Consider the following 19,294-nt stretch of genomic DNA (forward strand, 5'->3'; position numbering starts at 1 on the left):
GTGGTATTTAAGGTTGCATTATAATAAATTAGTTCTTTATTATTATGATATGAGCATTTAATACGCCCTGGACAGCAAACGTAACATAGTATTAATTTGATATTAATGTATTAAACAATCTAGCATTAATAATAAGTTGCTTTTCTGTAACAATTAATATGTGTATTTTAAAGAAACAATGCAAAAACAAAATCAGTTGATCAAGAATTTGTCATCTTAAAGCAATTACGTAATGGAACGCCTGCCTTTTCGTGAAAACACAAAATGAAAAAATATAGTACTGGTACCAAAAAGTGATGAACCATTAAATACTAGACTGGGAAACAAACAGTATTTCTTGCAGAAGTTTTGACTATAAAAAGTGTGCAATGAACTGTGTAGAGTGACCAAATGACATGATATTCTGATTAAAGGTGTATTACAAATGAAAGCAACAAAAATGGACAGATTTCACAGCATCTGCATAAGACCTGAAAAGTCTCAAAGGGACACCAAAACAGGTCACTTCATGAGGGATATAAGGCTGAAAAAAGCATTTTAAAAGTGTTATTTGCCTCCTTCAATAGACTTCAGCTCCTGTGTTTTAGTGTTGGCATTGTTTTGAGGTTCATATTGCAAATTCTATCTAGCATGTGCAGCTTAAAACAAAATGAAAGAACGTTCTACGCCGCCCACGGTCTCGCTGCTCCGCGGATGACGGTATGGGGCGTCAGCAGACGGATGGGACACCCGTGGGGGCGCGCCGGTGCCCGCGCTCCCCGCCGGCCCGGGCCCTCACACGCCGGCAGGCTTGAACTCCTGCGCCAGCTGCTCCAGGGCGTCCTGCAGGCGCCGCCGCTCCTCGGGGGACGCCCGGGTGAAGGCCAGCGGGAGGTGGGTGGAGACGGCCTTGCGGTCTGTCGGGGAAGAACACAGCCCGTGAGCGCACGGCGGGGCACGGCCCTGCTCCGACACGGTGCCACCGCCCTCCTGCTCCATGCACAACACTTCGGAAGCATCTGCGTGGGGCGTCCCCCCCTCCCCTCCCCTCCCACCTCGTTTTTGGCAGCACGACCTTTCCCGTTGACAGCAATGCGAGTCTATCTTGTACTGATACGCCGCGGGTGGGCAGGGTGCCAACCACTTGTCAACTGGTGCCGGTGCTTGTCCACAACCCCACAACCCTCAGCGGGGAAACAGACCAGTTTTCTGTATGTCACCCCTTCGTACCGGAGCCCACAGAGTTGCGCGATTTAAAAAACGAAGGGAACAGGGGAAAGGATCTTTCGAACGAGGTGGGGGAGGGGGGCAGTGGAGCAGCGACAACACAGGCCGGGGGGCCGAGCAGAAATCACCCCCCCCCCCCTTCAGCCCATCTCCTCACCCTGGAAGAACTGCCCGCTGGGCTGCTGGACAGCCGCCGCCGACACCGCCAGCCACACCACCGTGTCCGCGCCCTGGGCCTCCGTCCGCAGCTTGTTCTTCATCTTCTCGTAGAAGTCCGGCATGGACGACCTCACCGCTGCCACACACACAGGTCAGACAGAGACAGAGACAGAGACAGAGACAGAGACAGAGACAGAGACAGAGACAGAGACAGAGACAGAGACAGAGACAGAGACAGAGACAGACACAGACACAGACACAGACACAGACACAGAGACAGAGACAGAGACAGACACAGAGACACACACAGAGACAGAGACAGAGACAGAGACAGAGACAGAGACAGAGACAGAGACACACACAGAGACAGAGACACACACAGAGACAGAGACACACACAGAGACAGACACAGAGACAGAGACACACACAGAGACAGACACAGAGACAGAGACAGACACAGAGACAGAGACACACAGAGACACACACAGAGACAGAGACACACAGAGACACACACAGAGACAGAGACAGAGACAGAGACACACACAGAGACAGAGACAGAGACAGAGACAGAGACAGAGACACACACAGAGACAGAGACAGAGACAGAGACAGAGACAGAGACAGAGACAGAGACAGAGACAGAGACAGAGACAGAGACAGAGACAGAGACAGAGACAGAGACAGAGACAGAGACAGAGACAGAGACAGAGACAGAGACAGAGACAGACACAGACACAGACACAGACACAGACACAGACACAGACACAGACACAGACACAGACACAGAGACAGAGACAGAGACAGAGACAGAGACAGAGACAGAGACAGAGACAGAGACAGAGACAGACACAGACACAGACACAGACACAGACACAGACACAGACACAGACACAGACACAGACACAGACACAGGTCAGACTCGCGTCAGCGGACACCCCACACTCCTCAGCCAAGCGCACGGTCGCGTCTGTGTTTTTAAGGGCAAAAGGTTCTTAAACAATGTTCCCTTTCTTTTTTTAATGGCAATGGCCTGTCTGCGCCAGAATTTCAAGTTGTGCCATTTTTTCCCCCCCAGTGACAAAAACGTTATGATTTTTTGTCATTTAATTTTTTGGGCGCAGTTCAATTTCCTATGTCTGCTAATTTCATAGCCTGTGTGCAGGGGCACAGCTTAGAGGGAACATTGTTCTTAAATTTCTTCTGTTTTTTTTTAGGAAAATTACTACGTTTATGTCCAACACAATAAATTGTGATTTCACCGGACCTATGGTTATTGACATCCTTTCTTTACCTTAAAATCTTTATTTTAACACAATATTCAGGTTTCAGTTTTCAATTCTTTTGGCCATTCTACAAAGATGTCTTCACCCCCTTATTATTGGTCGGGTTAGTGCCGGTACCTGGTGTGTCTGCCCAGCCAGGATGCATGGAGGAGAAGTGGATGTCTGTGTGCTGCTCAGACCACAGCTCTGTGAGGATCACCTGCTGCCTCTGTGACCGAGAAACGGGAAGACAGGTTCGGTTATTCAGGTCTTAAGCCAAATTGCAGTGTTGCAGGTGCAGTTAAAATACTCCCTTCTGAACAGCAGTCTAATTCCCATGTTTTTCCCATTCCCGGGCGGAGCGGTGGCTCTGTGGCTCAGGATCTGCGCCTGTGACTGGAAGGTTGCCAGTTCAAATCCCGCGGCCGGCAGAGGAATCCTACTCCATTGGGCCCCTGAGCAAGGCCCTTAACCCCAACTGCTCCAGGGGCGCCGTACAATGGCTGACCCTGCGTTCTGACCCCCAGCTTCTCTCCCTGTCTGTGTGTCTGTGTCTCCATGGAGAAAAGCTGGGGTATGCGAAAAGACGAATTCCTAATGCAAGAAATTGTATAGGGCTAATAAAGAAACATTATTATTATTATTAACATTATTTTTATTATTATGTTAAAAAGGAAGCTGAGTTTCAGACAGGACACTAGCTGGGAGAGTATACACCTAGAGCAGAGAGAGGAAGGAGCAAGGACGTCATCTCCATCAGACGTCACCACAGAACCCATGGCATTCTGCTGCTCTGACCCCGGGACACACAGCTCTGGCCAAGAGAACCCTCAAGTGGGACATAAATGTATATTGCAGATATCCAGCACTACAATGTCACCATTTAACCACATTGTGGAAAGTATTTGGGTAATTCCTGGGACCTGTTAAATCAGCCTTTGTCAAAAGGTATGTGAAGACAGAATAAAGCTGTCTTGCTTTAACTGCTGCATTAACTAATTTCCTTCTACACGGTGTTAAGAGTAAAATCACTCACATATCAAAGGACAGAACTAACTTACAATGTGTAAAACCAACTTCTGCCACATATCATTAAACAGGGCAGTCACTCCAAGTGTGACATGGAGTCACATTTGTGCCTGTCCTGAACATACTGTAAGAGCTGGGAAATCCTTCTGGGGGAAAGTCCCGTATTTATTAAGCCCAATAAAAACCAAATCTACAACAAACTGTGGACTGGTCTTTTTGTGAAAGATTTCCCACAACAGCCTTAATGGTGAAAGGACAAGAAATATCACACAAAACATCCATATGCTCTCACTTTGTTCTGTGCATAGGCCATGGTCCCATCAAACTGCCCCTTCTCAAACTGCAGATCATCCACATTTAACTTCTGAACCAGCATACCCCCTGAAGACACAGTGATCTGCAAAAGAACTGACATTTCAGTATCACATGCTACACTTCGTGAAGAAGCAAGTTGACTTTTACATACTTAAACCTAATAAAACCAAACAATTTAAGTGTTCACTGGGAAAAATAGCTTAAACATGCTGAGAAGTAGTGTGTGTATTAGATAAAAGAAAATGTAATTCCTACATTTTATTTTATCATGACATGCTCCTATGCATCTGAAACTACACTCAAGAGATGCCAGAAATTTTTTTTTTTTACTTCATTGTTGAACAGTAGCTTGTCATGGATTTTAAAATTCTCTCTGAACAGTAGCATGGCTTAAATACCACAGTTTAGGTGCACAGCTGCACATGAGGTTTACTGTTTCTTCTTTGTGACTGAGCCACTTAGACGCACTTCTTCTGTGAATGTGTTCATACTAATGAACATGAAATCAGAATTCATACTGGACATTCAGAACAGACACATGTTACACACAGTCATGAACTCACCACTCTGGGGTCACTGGATGCTTTCAGGGTTGGTATCAATGCTTGGGTCAAAATATATGTTCCTAAAAAATTAACATGGTCATACAGCATATCAGTGACCTGCGGTACATACTGTATATGAACATTAAGAATGGTTATAAATGACGGGAGACCAATTTGCCCATCTAACCCATTTGCTCGTTAGTTTTTAATTTGATCTAGTGGTCTCATCCAGCCATTTCTCGAAAGAAACCAAGGCGTCAGCTTCAACCACATGACTGTATTTTCTTCTTCCATATTCTCACGTACCCTATGCTCCCTGTGCTCAGTTTAAATGCACTTCCATAAGGTTTCCACTTGTGACCTCTGGCATGTGATGTACTGTATAACAAATCAATTCATAACACTTGGTTTTTTTCACAATCACTCTACAGACTTACTAAGAAGTCCCGACATTTTAAAGTCGCCCCTGTGAGCTGCAAGCGAGCCGATGATTTAACATGTGAAAGGCCTCGTTTTGTCTTTCACAAGAAGGGAAGACTGAGAAGAGAAACGTTGCTGTTCTTCGAAGGAGATCACAGTCACAAGTTAAGGCGATCTCAACAACAACAACAAAATCGGAGTGACCTAAAATTAGTAAAAAGTCGATGTCTTGTACGTGTGCATTGAAAGAGAAGTGAGTCGTGATCACATTTAGTTTGTAATTCTCACCTAAAGTGTTGGTAGCAAAATTCTTCTCCAGTCCATCCTCCGTCAGCTCTCTCTGGTTCACCATGCACCCTGCATTGTTAACCTACAGACAAAGACTTGACTTGATCATCTGGGCTCTCGCTCCACACAGCAGTGCGACTCCACCTGGAGAGCCCCGGTCACAGTCGGCGGGTGGCATGACCAGGGACAGACCTGCGACCAGACAACAGCCTGCGCTCGGGCAAGTGCCTTTAGCAGGTGGGTCACCCACGGCACCCCAAGCGACAGCACTTTCAAAGAAACATTAGCTCAAACTCCGTTTATTCCAATTCTGATTACACATCCTGCCATTCTTGAGAGACACAGCACTCGTTCCTTATGTATGTATTTGAAAAGGGACCACACATAATGGGTTTGTGTTTTCTTAGCATTTATTCAATGATTCCAGCATGCTTTATTAAAATAGGGAGTCACGGTATATCCATAAAATAAGAGAAACAAAGATGTTTAAGGATAAAAAAGAAGAATTTTAAAAGGTTTTATTTTGATTTGTGCACACATCTACATACATAATGACTCACAGCAAGAAAATCAGAAATATTTTGTGATTTCAGAATGAAATATATCCAAAGGAACAAGTAATAGGTTTATTCCTTCCTGAAAAGAGAAGAAAGAAAACACAACGTTTCGGCTGTGGGGTCTTCTTCGGGCATTTGGGTAAAGAAGGCGCCACAGCCGAAACGTTGTGTTTTCTTTCTTCTCTTTTAAGGAAGGAATAAACCTATTACTTGTTCCTTTGCAGCCTGCGCATGCTGACTCAGCTCCCTACCTGAAATATATCCATATCATTTTACAGGAATGTACAGTATGCATGAGCAATAGCAAACAGTAAATGTACTTGACTTACCAAAACATGTAAATTGTTGTCCTTCTTGAACTGTTCTGCAAACTCCCAAACCTTTCTAGGACTGGACAGATCCAAAATGTGAACATGGATATTCTAAAAACAAACATTAACATTGTAAATGGCCTGGTTGAACTATCTGTCATTAGGAATGGAAAATAAATACAAATGTTTCTGCAAGATCAAAATGAAAATGATCCGTCAGCCAGGGCCCATCAGTGGCTATAAACCGTAGCTTTAAACCATCCGTTACGAAAAAGTAACTGACTGCTGGAAAGGGTGCAATGTGAGAGACTTTCGACGCGGAATTAGGAAAAAATTACTAAACATTTAATGTTATGAACTATCAAAAAAAATTGGCAACCCAGATGCTTTTCGCATTGCAACATACTATATAAATATACATTTTATATAAATGTATGTCCTAATGTTGTGATATACACACAGGAGCTGTCACTGGACAGTATCCCCTTGCTTTTCTAGGGTATAAAACTAGCATTTTGTCATTTACTGCTGAACACTGTAGTACCACCTCATTGTTACTGTTCTTCACGATGTCTCCCTTCGCCTCTTCAGCTCTGTCCTTGTTCCGGCAGACTAGATGAACGGTCCCGCCTGTAAAACAGCAAACCCGATTACCACACTGCCCCAGAGGAGGCCCGGAGCCCGCGTCCGAAGATCTTCCAACTGCTTGTGCCCTGGGCCAGCTGGGCTGCCAGTTGCCTTGACAACAGGGCTGCCCGTGTGGTTTCAGCTCCCGTTAGCTCAGCCAGTCAATGCCCCACATTCACGTCTCACTCAGGCCCCCCAGACAACACTCTGTGTTAAACAGAGGCCAAGGCGGGATGTGCATTCGAAACGTTTCTTTCGGGTCTGACGGTGTTCCACCAACAGTATCAAAAGAAACGAGATGTTATTCCCTAGACTGTTACCAAAACGCTCCCAATCACAGGGATAACTGACTAGCCAGACTCTAATCCGCCCTCCATCCTCAAAGCCCTGAGCGAGTTTGCTCTGGCACCACCCAGCAGGCCGGCTGCTGGGGACCTGGCGAGCACTCGAGCGGCAGGGTTCCTGCACGGCCCCGGATCCGCACCTCTCTTTGCGATCTCAGTTGCTGCAGTTTTTCCAATCCCGCTGTTCGCCCCGGTGATCATGAAGGACCTCCCGGCCAAATTCACATCCAGGTCTGCTTGGGCAAAATGTTTTGCGGCAGCTTCGTAGCCTCCCCTGCAAACACACACAACGTCCGAAACACACCGAGCTCACAAGTAACAGACACGTGTCCCCTTCCACCCCTTCCCTGCCCTCTTCAGCCTTCGAAGTCATTCACATCACATGCTTCTTTAAGGCTCACAGAATGTGACAGGAATACAAAATACAGACAGACCAATGACCACTCTCTACCAAGAGCACCGCCAAACATGTGTCAGCTTCAATCAAAGTGAACCTGGGAAAGGGGGAATTGTAGTCCTGTGTAATTGCTTGAGCTCAACTGTAAAATCCACAAACAAGCTTTCTGAATTCAATTACCTCATTTCTCTGTCCCTGCAACACATTTCATGAGCGGAGGAGTCTATATGAACAGACCTTGCACCCTGCAGGAGAGTCTCTCAGGTGTACTTCTATTCGTGACCTGTGGGTAAACGCTGCCATTCTGTTAGGACCTACAGGAGACCTGCTACTACAGCAAGGATTTGTGGATCTGGAGTGTGTTCTGTGAGAGGGGCATTACCAAACAGCACATGACTGACACAGTCTGCTTATCAGTGCTCTTACTGTTGCAGGATTTTTACACTGCTATGATGCGGCAATAATCTGTCTAAAATGCAGGACGATCCTCCTGAAATCTCTTCAGAAAGCATGGCAACGAGCTTGAAAAGGACTTACATTTGCAATCATAATTTTCCATGCATTACACACCGTCTTTTACTACGAACAGCATACAGTCGGTTCCTTGAAGATACAGTACATCAAAATGACATAACAGAGAATACGACAGATAACTACTCACTTCGTATACTCCTGAAGTCCTTTTACGAACCAGACAGCGTTCCTATAGAATGTCATGTTTCTCTCGTCTTTCGGGGGTTTTGTTTAATGAAAAGGCTGAAATGAACTTCTCGCCCGAAGAGCACACACGCACACAGAGGCGCGCCCTCCTGCTCATATGTAACGACGCCTGGTTGAGTAACAGCGTTGCGCAAAGCGACTGGTTGTGCTGTTGGCACGTGGTGAGATGTTGTAACAGGGGTCGACGGGAAGACCGGCGTTGCGGAAGTCGGCGCGCTTGGGATGAAACAATGTAACCTCTGCTGTTCAAAACATTCCGGATCGATCCGCAATACAGTGGAAACGAGGACGCTTCCTTTGGGGAGATGGGTGTTATGTCACCTTTTATGCACGCGGAAAAAAAACCCAGTAACATTGTTTTGTTATTGATTTAATCACTGCACTTGCTCGTCATTATGTACCAAAAAAAATGCAACGGTTTGAGAAGAGACCCACAATCGGAACAGTTTTAAAATACACATAAGCGCGTACACCTCAAAACCTTTTCAAATTGGGAGAATACGAAAGCTGTGCGTACTTTATAATTACCTCACTGAACCCTTTTTTTTTGTAAGCAGCGACTTGATGATATTTGTCATCTTGCACGTATTTGTATCTGTTATTGTTGTTGCAATAAAAAACAACTTTACAAGTAAGAGCCAGGACGTTTGGATGGTGTCCTTTCGAGTTACTGAAGTGCTGGAAGGCTATTAGTACGATGGATCAAAAAGAAACATGAAAATTAATAGTTTAAGCCTGTTGAGCAATAATTTGACTTTAAAAAAGTAGATTATTAGCACTGGCAGTAGATGCTGTTTTGAGGGTAAACAACTAAGCTCTGACCATGTTATAGTGAAATAATTTATTTTGCGTCAGTCTTAAGTATTGCAGACAATACACACCTCTACAAGAATGCTCGACATGCTGAAGGAAGAGGATTTAAAACAAGTCAAATTTGTTATTGCATGCCATTACAAAATGTACCATTAAAAAAGAAATAAGTTACAAATGGAGGAGAATTATTGGAAGAGTTCAGACAAATAAATCAGGAAGAAGCAAAAATATTGACATCATCCTTTACAGTATAAAACTTATAACGCTCGATATTCTCATAGCTCACATACTGTATACGGTATATTATTTTGGGCTGTCAAACCCTTCCACGCAGGGTTTGTGTGAGTGTGAAGCTACCCAGCCATCTTGTTGAAGTCATTACCTCTCAGGAGACAGCTGGATGAGATCTTCATGCCACCTACAGTAGCTACTAAAATCCAAATGATCTAGATGGGCCACTTCAATTGCTAACTTTCAGATGCTCTTATCTTCTTAAAACGCTGGTTAAACCATTTGTGAAAAGTTAAAAAAAAAACCTTCAGATGTTTTCTTTTGCACATAAGCACTGCAATGTGGATTATATGAGTACCCATAAAGAATGATTAACAGATTTGCATTAAACACCAGCATCCACTAAAATTACAACATTCAATTGTAGTCAAGCTGATGTTAAAAACTTTAAAAGCTCTGTAGCGGTTGATTGGCACTAAAGTCATTATTCGTGTTCTTGAATGAATACATTGCAGTGTATTCCTCACTAGGAATGCTTTGATTATTGTACTTAAAGTTCAGACAGGCTTTCTGCCTCTCCCTACTTACAACACAGAGCAGACAGGTGAAAAAAAACTGCCATTTTAACTAAGATGACAATTTTCATTAAAAGCCCCATGCAGTTTTCACCTACTTTATATACCAAAGTAATACAACAGCAGAGCAAAAACACCACTAATAATAAAAAAAACGACTTTTGATCTGACCCTTCTCATGGGCATTGCTGCTGAAATATATTTACACAAGAGTGTAATCTCTTTCATCTTAATGCACACTCCTGAATGCAGAATTTCTCATTACAAGAGATGAGAAAAAAAGCCAGACCAAGTTACATTTCAAGTGCGATTAAAAACATCAATGCAATCTACCCCGCATAAAAAAAACAAGACTTGTTAAATCAATACATTAAATGCTATAGAATCACACAGCTTTTCTATTAAAAATTAAAGCAGCATTTTTCACATTTCAAGGCCACTTCTACAAGCAAATGTCTCACACAAGACCTTCAACACATTAACAAGCAATTTCCATTCCAATATACAGTATAAACCACTAGGTCTGTTGTGCCCCCCCAAAAGTATTGGGACAACAAAGTCAAAACTTATTTTTAATATAAGCTGTCACTTCCTGTTATTTTTTATTTACAAAAGCAATTTTCGTTTGTGATTGTGAGACTGACATGTGAATCGATCCCTCCATTTTCTAACTGCTTCTTCCAATTAAGGGTCGCTGGGGAGCCAGAGCCTGTCTCATCAAGCAAGAAGTGCATTAACAGGGCACCCCAGATCCGACACCAGTCCATCGCAGGGCACACACGGACACAAACACTCACACCAGCGCTCATTATCCCAGAAGGAACCAGTATGTTTTTGAACTGCGGGTGAAGCACCTGGAGGAAGCCCACACCAACACAGGGAGAACATGCAGACTCCACACAGACAGCACCCCAGGTCCAGAACTGAACCCAGGGCCCCAGCACTGCGAGGCAGGAATGCTGACCACGTGCTGTCCAGTACTGCGTATATTGATTGGGTAATTCACACTCAAAGTGGCTGTAGCAAAGCTTAGCTATATTGATTACCTTGCTTATTAAAGTACCTTGCTGTCCCAGTATTTTTGGAAGGCATTGTAATGCTGTGCTGCTGTTACTAAAATCTGATTGTAATAGGGGCAAACACCCTGATAAACTAGCCAAACTGCTCACGGCTTTGGAAGGAATGTTAATTAACATGAGTCCTCACATGCTATATAATATCAATGGTGAGAAAACAACAAAACCCATTTTACACATAGCACTGTAAGGGTTAATTTGTCAGAATGGGATGGGATCTGTGTCAGTTATATTGTCACATAAGATTATTACATAATACCCTTTTTGTATAAAATGTAGAACAGCACTTCATGTGACAAATGACATCCTTTCTTTATATCATGCATATTTAAAGGACTTTCACTCTGCTGAAAATATGAATCCTTGTCAAGGTGTTTAAATATTAACATGACAAATACGAAAGGTGGAGTAGAGAAACCCTCTGACCGAGAATTGATACTCAACTTTTCTCACTGAAACAGCTTTCAACCTGCAAATAAGGGCTGTCAAAGACATGGCAAATACTGTAAAACATTCAATAAGCTCCACTTTCTCATTCTGCAAAGCATCCAAGTCAAAGACCTGATGGCAGAATGGAAATGTACAGAGGGAATTACTCAGTATTAACACCATGATTAGTGGTATTAACCACCATGACTTTCCATTGTCCTCCGTCCGCTAAGGTGCGGAAATCAATTGCGTGCCGATACAGCGTGCTTCACTGGGAATAAAGCCCTGGCCCTTAACAGCTGTATGTGTGTTCTGGTTTCACATTGCTGGAGAGTGGAAACGACTCCTCTGGGCCTCCCCCTGTTTGCAAACACAGAGACGTGCACCGGCAGGGCTCGTCCTCTCCAGCTGACCAGAGCCTCAGTCGTCTTCCGCCCGGGCACCGCACCGGGAGCAGACGTGCAGGCAGGCCGTGCAGAGCAGCAGCAGAGCCAGCACCGTGTAACTGAGGCCCAGGACGCAGACCGCGAAGACATACAGGGACTTCTCGCAGTAGTCGCTGGGGCGATGGAACGGTGGAATGAAGTTGGGCAGGTAGACGGAGAAGACCCAGTAGTTTCCCAGGATAAACCAGATGAAGAGGAACAGACTGAGGACGATGTGGAGGTAGTACTTGTGCGCGTTCAGCCGCCAGGGGTACTCGTCGTCGTCGTCGTCGTCGATGACCACGGACTTGGAAAGAAGCGACCTCATCTTCGTGATGTCATACAGCAGGAGCGTCACCTGTGAGCGGGCGAGCAGAGCGACACGCCGTCTTAGTAGCTGCAACCAGCGGCCTCTCGCACTCTGGAGTGTCTCGCGGTCCTCTCTAAAAGAGGATTCCCAAAACGGCCACGCTGACATCGCTGCCGAGGCTGAATGAGAGGGTGGCATTTCACAGTGGGACAAACAAACTGATCCTAAAACTTTTCAGAAATCAGGGACAGGGCAAAAAAAGAATTCTAGTGATAATGCAAACAGGCTTTTGACAGCATAAGAGAGCACAACGCAGAATGTGTGCCATTAACCTTAAGCCCATTGAAACAGGCAGGAATAGTCAGTTCTCTAGTCACTGCTCTTAATCTTATTCAATATGATGGCTGAATAACGAAACTCAGGCCAAATTAAATTGATAGAATTGAATTACACAAAACATAGCTTAGGTTGATGGATCAAAATAAAACCTCTATTACATAACACTGTATTAGGGATCTTTTCCTTACTCTTTATTTACAAAGATATCCTCCAGTATGCTGAGAATTGCAAGTTCTTCCAGTGTTTTTTAGTGCTTTTTAAGTGGCAAAAGAAAATCCCCACTCATGTTCACATATACCACCTATTTTTGAAACCAATAGGATATATCTCCCAGAAAGGTTAAAAAAACTCAATTGATTCGATTTCTGAATTTAAGCCCTATTGAATCTTCCAAGAATGAAAGCAGGCCATGTGTGTATACGGTGATATCTTTGAAATCTCAGATTAAGATACCTAAAAAACTTGAACAAATCACCTTTAAACTGCCAACAACTCCTCCGACTAGCAAATATAGAGGTATCATGGGCTGAACAGGACAGTCCTCCAAATTCTTTATTCCTGGAAACAAAATAAAAACCAAACAGTTCCATAAACATTATGCCCTCAGAACCGAACCATATAATCCTACAGTACTATAATGAGGCTGGGTGGAAATTGTTTTTTACTTTAAGCAATGTTGGTATGGAGGGAGTCCTTCTCTTACCTACTAAAGCCATGGTGAGAGGCACAGCCAGAAACGCCAGCAGTCCAAAAATAAAGCATGCTGGAAAAAACAAAGATTGAATAATCAATCAGGTTCTTATTTTGGATTTAGCATCGGGGAATTCTTAAAAAATCGAAGAACAAGTTCCCAGTACATAGTGATCTGTAGTGTGGCTGATCCTTCTGCCTAGAGAAGCTCAGAACAGCACCTGGACTGGGTCAGACTTCTTCAAGGAGATTCTTTATGGCCCCACTCCCCTCCCCCAGCATTCCTTTTCCACCTGGACTGGTATTAATGAATCACACTTTGAATCGATTCATGAGCCAGTACCAGCACACCATTGACTCATGACACTCATTTTACATCCTGAGACTCCGACTCCTCCCAGCACACGTAATGGGCCAGTACAGTGGCCAGAGAGCTTTTCGACCTCCGTTCCTCTATTGAGGCTCTAGGGAGCTGTAGTTGAGAGCAGTCCGCAGGAAATCATCATTAAGAGCACTGAGTGCAGTTCTGGTGCAGGGCTGCAGTGTGTTCAAGCTTTCATTCATACTTTGTTCTGGATAACTCGTTATGATGAGCTAAATTGGATGAATTAAAAAATATCTACCAGCTCTTCAGGTACTAGTGCAATAAAGAGGTGTAACATACAGTGTCCCTCTACGGTCCAATCTGGATTAAAAGTTTCAGAATACATCAAGGACAGCAAGCCATGTTATTTTAGTGCTACCAGCACTCACAGCAACCATTGAATTTACAGAGGGGTCAATTAAAACTTGTTTATGTTTCTTTTTTCTGACATTTCTGTCTCTCCCACATCTTCCAAATGATAATTGATAAGTCAGATCGATTTTCTGGCCTATGCATGTACTAATCAGCAATAAAAAAATAATGAAATGTGCTAAAGGCGGTGGAGTGCATTTTGGAAAATGTCAAACAGGAGCTCGGTGGGTAAGTGCCGGCTGAGGACGAGCTCTCTCGTGAGATTAAAAAAGTCACGCGCCTGGGAGAGAACTCACCGTTACTGGCAATCCGGGAAATGCACCTGTGACAGGCTTTCTCCAGTCCAGCAGTCATCCTGGAAGCTAATCTGATGTTCCCTGCTATAAAAGATAAAACAACAGTTTCATTTCGGTTAAGCAGATTGGCCACAGAACAGAGAACTCTTAATAAATGGATTAAGATTCCATATCCCTCAAAAGTCTTAAGTGGAAAGAATACAAGTTCTTAGTATTCTGGGAAACGATGTGGATTGAAAACGGGCTAATTCAAAGAAAGCTCTCACATGGAAGCAAACAATCCTTAGTCTACAGTTGGGATGTCCAGGTACTGCAGCTGCTGGTGTGACCGGTGAGCTGGAACATCCTGACTCTTGGACCACTGCAGTGTCTGTTATTACATGTGAACCTTCAGTTCCTGAATTGCTCTAATTACTCTATTGAAGTGGAAAATATTAGGTTTTCGGACATAGGCTTTCAGTAGTTAATAATTTGTGCTAAACAGTACCTGTACTTTTCCATTCATGGTTATTTTACAAGTTAGGCTTTCTTCTTTATGACCTGTCCTGGACATGCTGTTGGAGTCTTCTCATATTGTGCCTTTCCCCTAAGTTATCATTGCCTTTTTCTCTTGAGTTTGCATATTTCTGGATCTTGGGTTGCTTTTCACAACCACATCCTTGAAAGCTGCTGTCTGAACCTCCTAGATTAACCATTCTCTGACCCTGCTTGTAGAGAGAAAAGTACATGTTCTGAAAAAGCACCTGTAACAGATAGCTGAGCTGTAATCGCTACAGGTAGAGCCTGAGGGGTGAAAAACAGTATCTCTCTTATTCTCCCTGAGCTGCGGAAAGCTGTAAGCTGTTTACTAAAGCTTCCTGAGTGGCGATTTCCCCATAACATTCATTAATTATACAAGATGTATATCTCCCTGTAGGCATCAAACAACTTTACACTGTATCTAGAACCAGGCATTGCTTCCATCATAATCTATTTTTTTAAGCTGGTAAAGACTAACATACTTATTTCCCGTTTTGTCTATGAAATCCTCATGTCAATAGGCATCAGCTCATAAATACAGAGATCCAAAAAGGGGGTAGTTTCAAAACTTGCATACTCCTTATGATGACCAAGAACGTGCTTATGAAAAGACTGAGCTAGAATGTCAGCTTTTTTGCTATGTAAAGGCAACACTTTTAATCCATAGAGATGGCTTGTTGCAGAGGATAGCATGTTTTTTTTGGAGAGAAGTATATGTACAGCATATGACTAGTACCGTTCTGTAAATGAGACCTGGAAGCTGGTGAGACACCACGAGGATCCTGTAGCTCTTGAAACTGGAGCTTAATGACCACACTGAGAATTAGTTAAGAGGAACAGGAGAACTTAATTAAGCACTTGAAAAGGAATGAGTACCACAAACCTCCTATCAAAAGTTAAGCTAAAATACCTGATCCAAAACTCCCTGGTGCATCCAGGTTATTTACAGGTACATGCCAACATCCCCAAAAACTCCAGCGATCAAAGTCACTTACATGACGCATCTTCAACTTTTCCACTGTTTCCAAACTTACATCAACAGATCCTCACCATCACGTACCGTACTCTATCAATGCAGTGAGACACCGGACTATACTTTGCAAATGTTGCTGAGCAGTTTCCTTGGCCCTCACACGCTTTGCAAGCAGAGTAGAGAGTGAGGTTACCAGTGATCACAGAGCTGATCATACCTGCTTTAACACCTGGGAAATTACCAATGTCAAAGCCGAACTGCGCAACGCCTGTGAACTGGAAAGATCGGCAAAATCAGAAATATGCAAACTTGAAGATGTGCTACAGTGACAAGCACGTCTACAATGATGACATACAAATAAGAAGCAGTGTGGTGGTGACAAGGAAATTGAAAACAGGGCATTGCATTGTGTGCAGCTCCAACATGCCAGCCAAAAAATGTGGTTCTGCAAACCAGTTTAAAAAAAGGAACTACCCCAGTGTACTCCTGATTTCCATATCCCATGGAATCCCTATTCCCTGTGAGTTCTCACTTGCATTAAAATACACATTTGATTATTTTCAGTGACAGCAATTTGCCCCTGCTGTGTATTTTTAAGTTTATATGGCACACACTTAATGAATGGGAATGGCAATGGCGTGATTGATGGTGATAAGAATCAATTGCAATGCACACACAGGAAAAAACTGCATTATGCACCATGTGTAAGCTGCAGGCTGTCAACACATGAGAGCAAAGTTAGACCTAATCTAGAAACCACTAGTTGCCCTCCCGGAGGATATAGGAGAACCAGATCATTTTTATCATTGAAAGGATCATAATAACAGGGTGTCCATCAAAGGTGACAATTTTGCATTTCATATGCAAATGTCTTACAATGAAGAGCTTGTGTGAGCACTCTCAGGCACTCATCTGATAAGCTGCAAAAGAACTAAATGCACTATTACCAAAACATCACAGACTGGGAGTAAAGCATGTACTGCCCTCATATAACTGAGGGTGTTTGTCTCTTTCTATAGAATAATGTAGATATAATGGATTTGGAGTCCTGTTACTTGATTTAAAAAGTCTCAGTTATTTTCTTGAAAGCAAATTACAGTACATGCAATGTCTCAGAAACGTTGGCACCTCTTTGCCAAAGTCAATCAATTTTTTACTGTTGAATTTTTTTAGTAGTACGGTATTTAATATTGACTGACTAGCAAACAAGGCACCAATGCATACCTGGAGCAAGAATGGATTAGGTTTCCCTGCTCTCCTATTTTCATGATGGAATTCATCACATCAAGAAAGAAACGATCAGCAGACTCATATTTATTTGTGGGTGTATCAAAGGTGCAGTAGAAGATTTGTAAGGTTTTCAAGCCAATACCAGAAAAGTGGTCATACGTATATGTATAAGTATATGGACCTTCACTTAATTAAATACACTGTCATTTCAATTTGCCCCAGAGATGATAACTGTTCCTCTTTTCATAATTTATACATTAAATACCGCGGCACTGACTTCAGAAGGTCCGAAACAAATACAATATTAATATTTACTGGGCTTTATGAAATCATGTTCCACGACCTGTCCAAATCAATCGGAGGTGAGAAACACGGGGTCAATCTGATAGGTCTTGAGGAAGCCTTCCACCCTCGTTGGTTATTGTTTGTTTGGTTGTTTTAATGAGACCAATGATTAGTTCATTCATTAGACTTAATGAGTCAAAACCGCCATTTGCACAATGGATTAACTGGCTGGTCATACGTGCATCTCACTGGAGATATGAGATCCTATGAAACAGCGCTGGACACAGCCCGGGTCCCTGTACTCTGGACGCTCTTCCCGATTCACCAGGCAAACCTGCACCTACTGTACTGTATGCGCTGGAAAACGCTGCGAGATAACAAGTCTGTTCCCAGCCGACTTCTGACTGAACCCCCTCACAGCAAACACACACTGTCTACCGCAGGCATCGCGTTGCGTTGCACCGCTGAATAACTTGAACCTGCATGCACAGAACTTGACATACTGTATAACACATTCTTTATATCATTCTCAACGGTTCCTAGATATACAGGTTCAGCTTTTGAGGGAAGTCGTCTTGAAACGAAATAAAATAGCAAAGTGTGAAATGGCCGAACTGTGCTTAACATTAAATTTTACATCTGTATTAGTCTTACGGCAACCGACAATAAGTCTTCATGAAAGATGAAGTATAACCAGTGAACATCGACCCAAAGGCTTATATCAGGCGAGATGTGTCGGTTAATATCATCAAGTAGCGCTTTACTTGTAGAAGGAAAAATGCTAAGTCTCTTAAAAGAATGAAGTAGTGAAAACCAACCTTGCAGAGGATCTGTAGCAAAGAGTATTCACTGAAGGCAATCACTTGGAAATACTGAGCGATGTGAAGTGCAGCATTTATCAAAGACTCGATGGATTAAACGATGCCAGAATAGTTCCTTTGCTCGACCTGCCACCTTCATGCGCAGTTTTGCCTTCATTTATTCAGAGGTGAACGCAGCCGCTGGATATCCTCTGTGTTTCAGCTTGACCAGACGCATCTCAGCGCTCCACTGCGCGAACTGAGGCGACTGGGAGTCGTCCTGCGGATTCGAGGCTTCAAGACAGTTTCCCACGTTGGTATCGACATGGGATACTCGCCCTTCAGGCACGTTAAACATCGTGTGACATTTGTTAAAGATATTCTCGTCTTTGACCAATGCCTCTAGCAAATTACTTATTTTAGACTTAATATTGCTTTTCCACGAATGAACACGTATGAGAAAGAAATGTGTCGCATTTCTTTTTTTATGTTTGCGTTTGGTTTTAGGGGTGCAAAGGAAAAAAAACGTTATCCTCGCAGTGTATAAAAGAACTGATCATGAAAATGATAGCGATTTGTGGGGGTAAATCTGGGACCTCTAAGCTGTACTAGCGTTTAGACTGAAATCAAATTTTCGATATCTGCAGATTTCGTGCGAATAGAAATATTTTAGTAACGGTTTACTCGTAAGTCACTACAATTACGAATATAACTTACGGCTACAAGTTTCTACATATACAGTAACTGGGACATACTGTATCTATAAAAACATAAAGATGATCGTAAAGGTTGTACGAAGATGTCGTGCACTGTTTCAGCAGAGTTTTAATATTCACTTGCAACTCTGACAATAGAAATCGACAAAACCTGTCCTAATGTTAAAGGGAAACAATAGAATAGTGTAGCGTTTCTTTTCATGGAATATTCTCTGATGTGCTAATACCAAACTGTTTAAACTCCCAGTTTTGAGAGAAGATCATTTGTATTTCAATCAAGTGCGCCCACACTATGAATAGATTATGTAATTTTTTTTGTCTTTCTAACATTCAGTTAAGATCCGAGTTCATGAATAAGTGGAGTCTTTTGCCTTTAATGAATGAGCAGAAAGATGGGACCCTCTGTTGTAAAACCTGATACAGCGGGTTAAGCAGAGCGACTGCTACAGAAACCTGTCAGCACTGTGTGTCGGATGTATCCAGTCTTGAAGGAAAGACCTCAGGAAGGACCCAAACCCAGAATTTTAACGTACAATCAAGCTGGAGACTTCAATTCCAATTTTATGGGAAAAAAACACACGCTATTAGGCTATTAATTATACTTCATGCGTAGCTTTTCATCATATCCTTTCCTGAACTGAACACTATCTTGGGGTCAAAGATAGGGGACG

The 19,294-nt window shown here is 43.0% G+C and overlaps 2 protein-coding genes across 3 annotated transcripts; both read right to left on the minus strand.

The window, feature by feature from the left end:
• Positions 1-6: 6 nt before the first annotated feature.
• Positions 7-8,314, minus strand: dhrs12 (dehydrogenase/reductase (SDR family) member 12). Its single transcript, XM_069179062.1, has 10 exons — positions 8,122-8,314; positions 7,204-7,337; positions 6,640-6,722; positions 6,111-6,203; positions 5,225-5,306; positions 4,535-4,596; positions 3,949-4,053; positions 2,766-2,856; positions 1,364-1,501; positions 7-896 (listed from the first exon to the last, which is right to left on the minus strand). The coding sequence occupies exons 1-10, from the start codon at positions 8,175-8,177 to the stop codon at positions 775-777; spliced, it is 966 nt and encodes a 321-aa protein (XP_069035163.1). The 5' UTR covers positions 8,178-8,314; the 3' UTR covers positions 7-774.
• A 687-nt stretch (positions 8,315-9,001) lies between these two features.
• LOC138223149 (transmembrane protein 272-like) lies at positions 9,002-18,510 on the minus strand. 2 transcript variants are annotated; one of them, XM_069179063.1, is made up of 5 exons: positions 17,926-18,510; positions 14,101-14,184; positions 13,082-13,141; positions 12,854-12,936; positions 9,002-12,087 (listed from the first exon to the last, which is right to left on the minus strand). In XM_069179063.1, exons 2-5 carry the CDS (start codon positions 14,156-14,158, stop codon positions 11,725-11,727), a joined length of 564 nt encoding a protein of 187 aa, XP_069035164.1. In that variant the 5' UTR covers positions 14,159-14,184; positions 17,926-18,510; the 3' UTR covers positions 9,002-11,724. The 2 variants fall into 2 exon arrangements, with proteins under 2 accessions (XP_069035164.1, XP_069035165.1); XM_069179064.1 differs by lacking the exon at positions 17,926-18,510 and adding an exon at positions 15,615-15,768.
• Positions 18,511-19,294: the final 784 nt, after the last annotated feature.

This window comes from Lepisosteus oculatus, chromosome 15 (genome assembly GCF_040954835.1).
Source record: "Lepisosteus oculatus isolate fLepOcu1 chromosome 15, fLepOcu1.hap2, whole genome shotgun sequence".
NCBI lineage: Eukaryota > Metazoa > Chordata > Actinopteri > Semionotiformes > Lepisosteidae > Lepisosteus > Lepisosteus oculatus.

Excerpts from the sequence above, each read along its gene's own strand:
- dhrs12 (XM_069179062.1), bottom strand. The coding sequence starts at position 8,177 with ATGACATTCTATAGGAACGCTGTCTGGTTCGTAAAAGGACTTCAGGAG. Across the intron at positions 6,204-6,639 it reads TGAAGAACAGTAACAATGAG|AATATCCATGTTCACATTTT; the intron begins GTGGTACTACAG and ends GTTTGTTTTTAG. Across the intron at positions 5,307-6,110 it reads ACAACAATTTACATGTTTTG|GTTAACAATGCAGGGTGCAT; the intron begins GTAAGTCAAGTA and ends CTTTGTCTGTAG.
- LOC138223149 (XM_069179063.1), bottom strand. The coding sequence starts at position 14,158 with ATGACTGCTGGACTGGAGAAAGCCTGTCACAGGTGCATTTCCCGGATT. Across the intron at positions 13,142-14,100 it reads TTCCCGGATTGCCAGTAACG|CATGCTTTATTTTTGGACTG; the intron begins GTGAGTTCTCTC and ends TGTTTTTTCCAG. Across the intron at positions 12,088-12,853 it reads GAGTTGTTGGCAGTTTAAAG|GTGACGCTCCTGCTGTATGA; the intron begins GTGATTTGTTCA and ends GCCCGCTCACAG.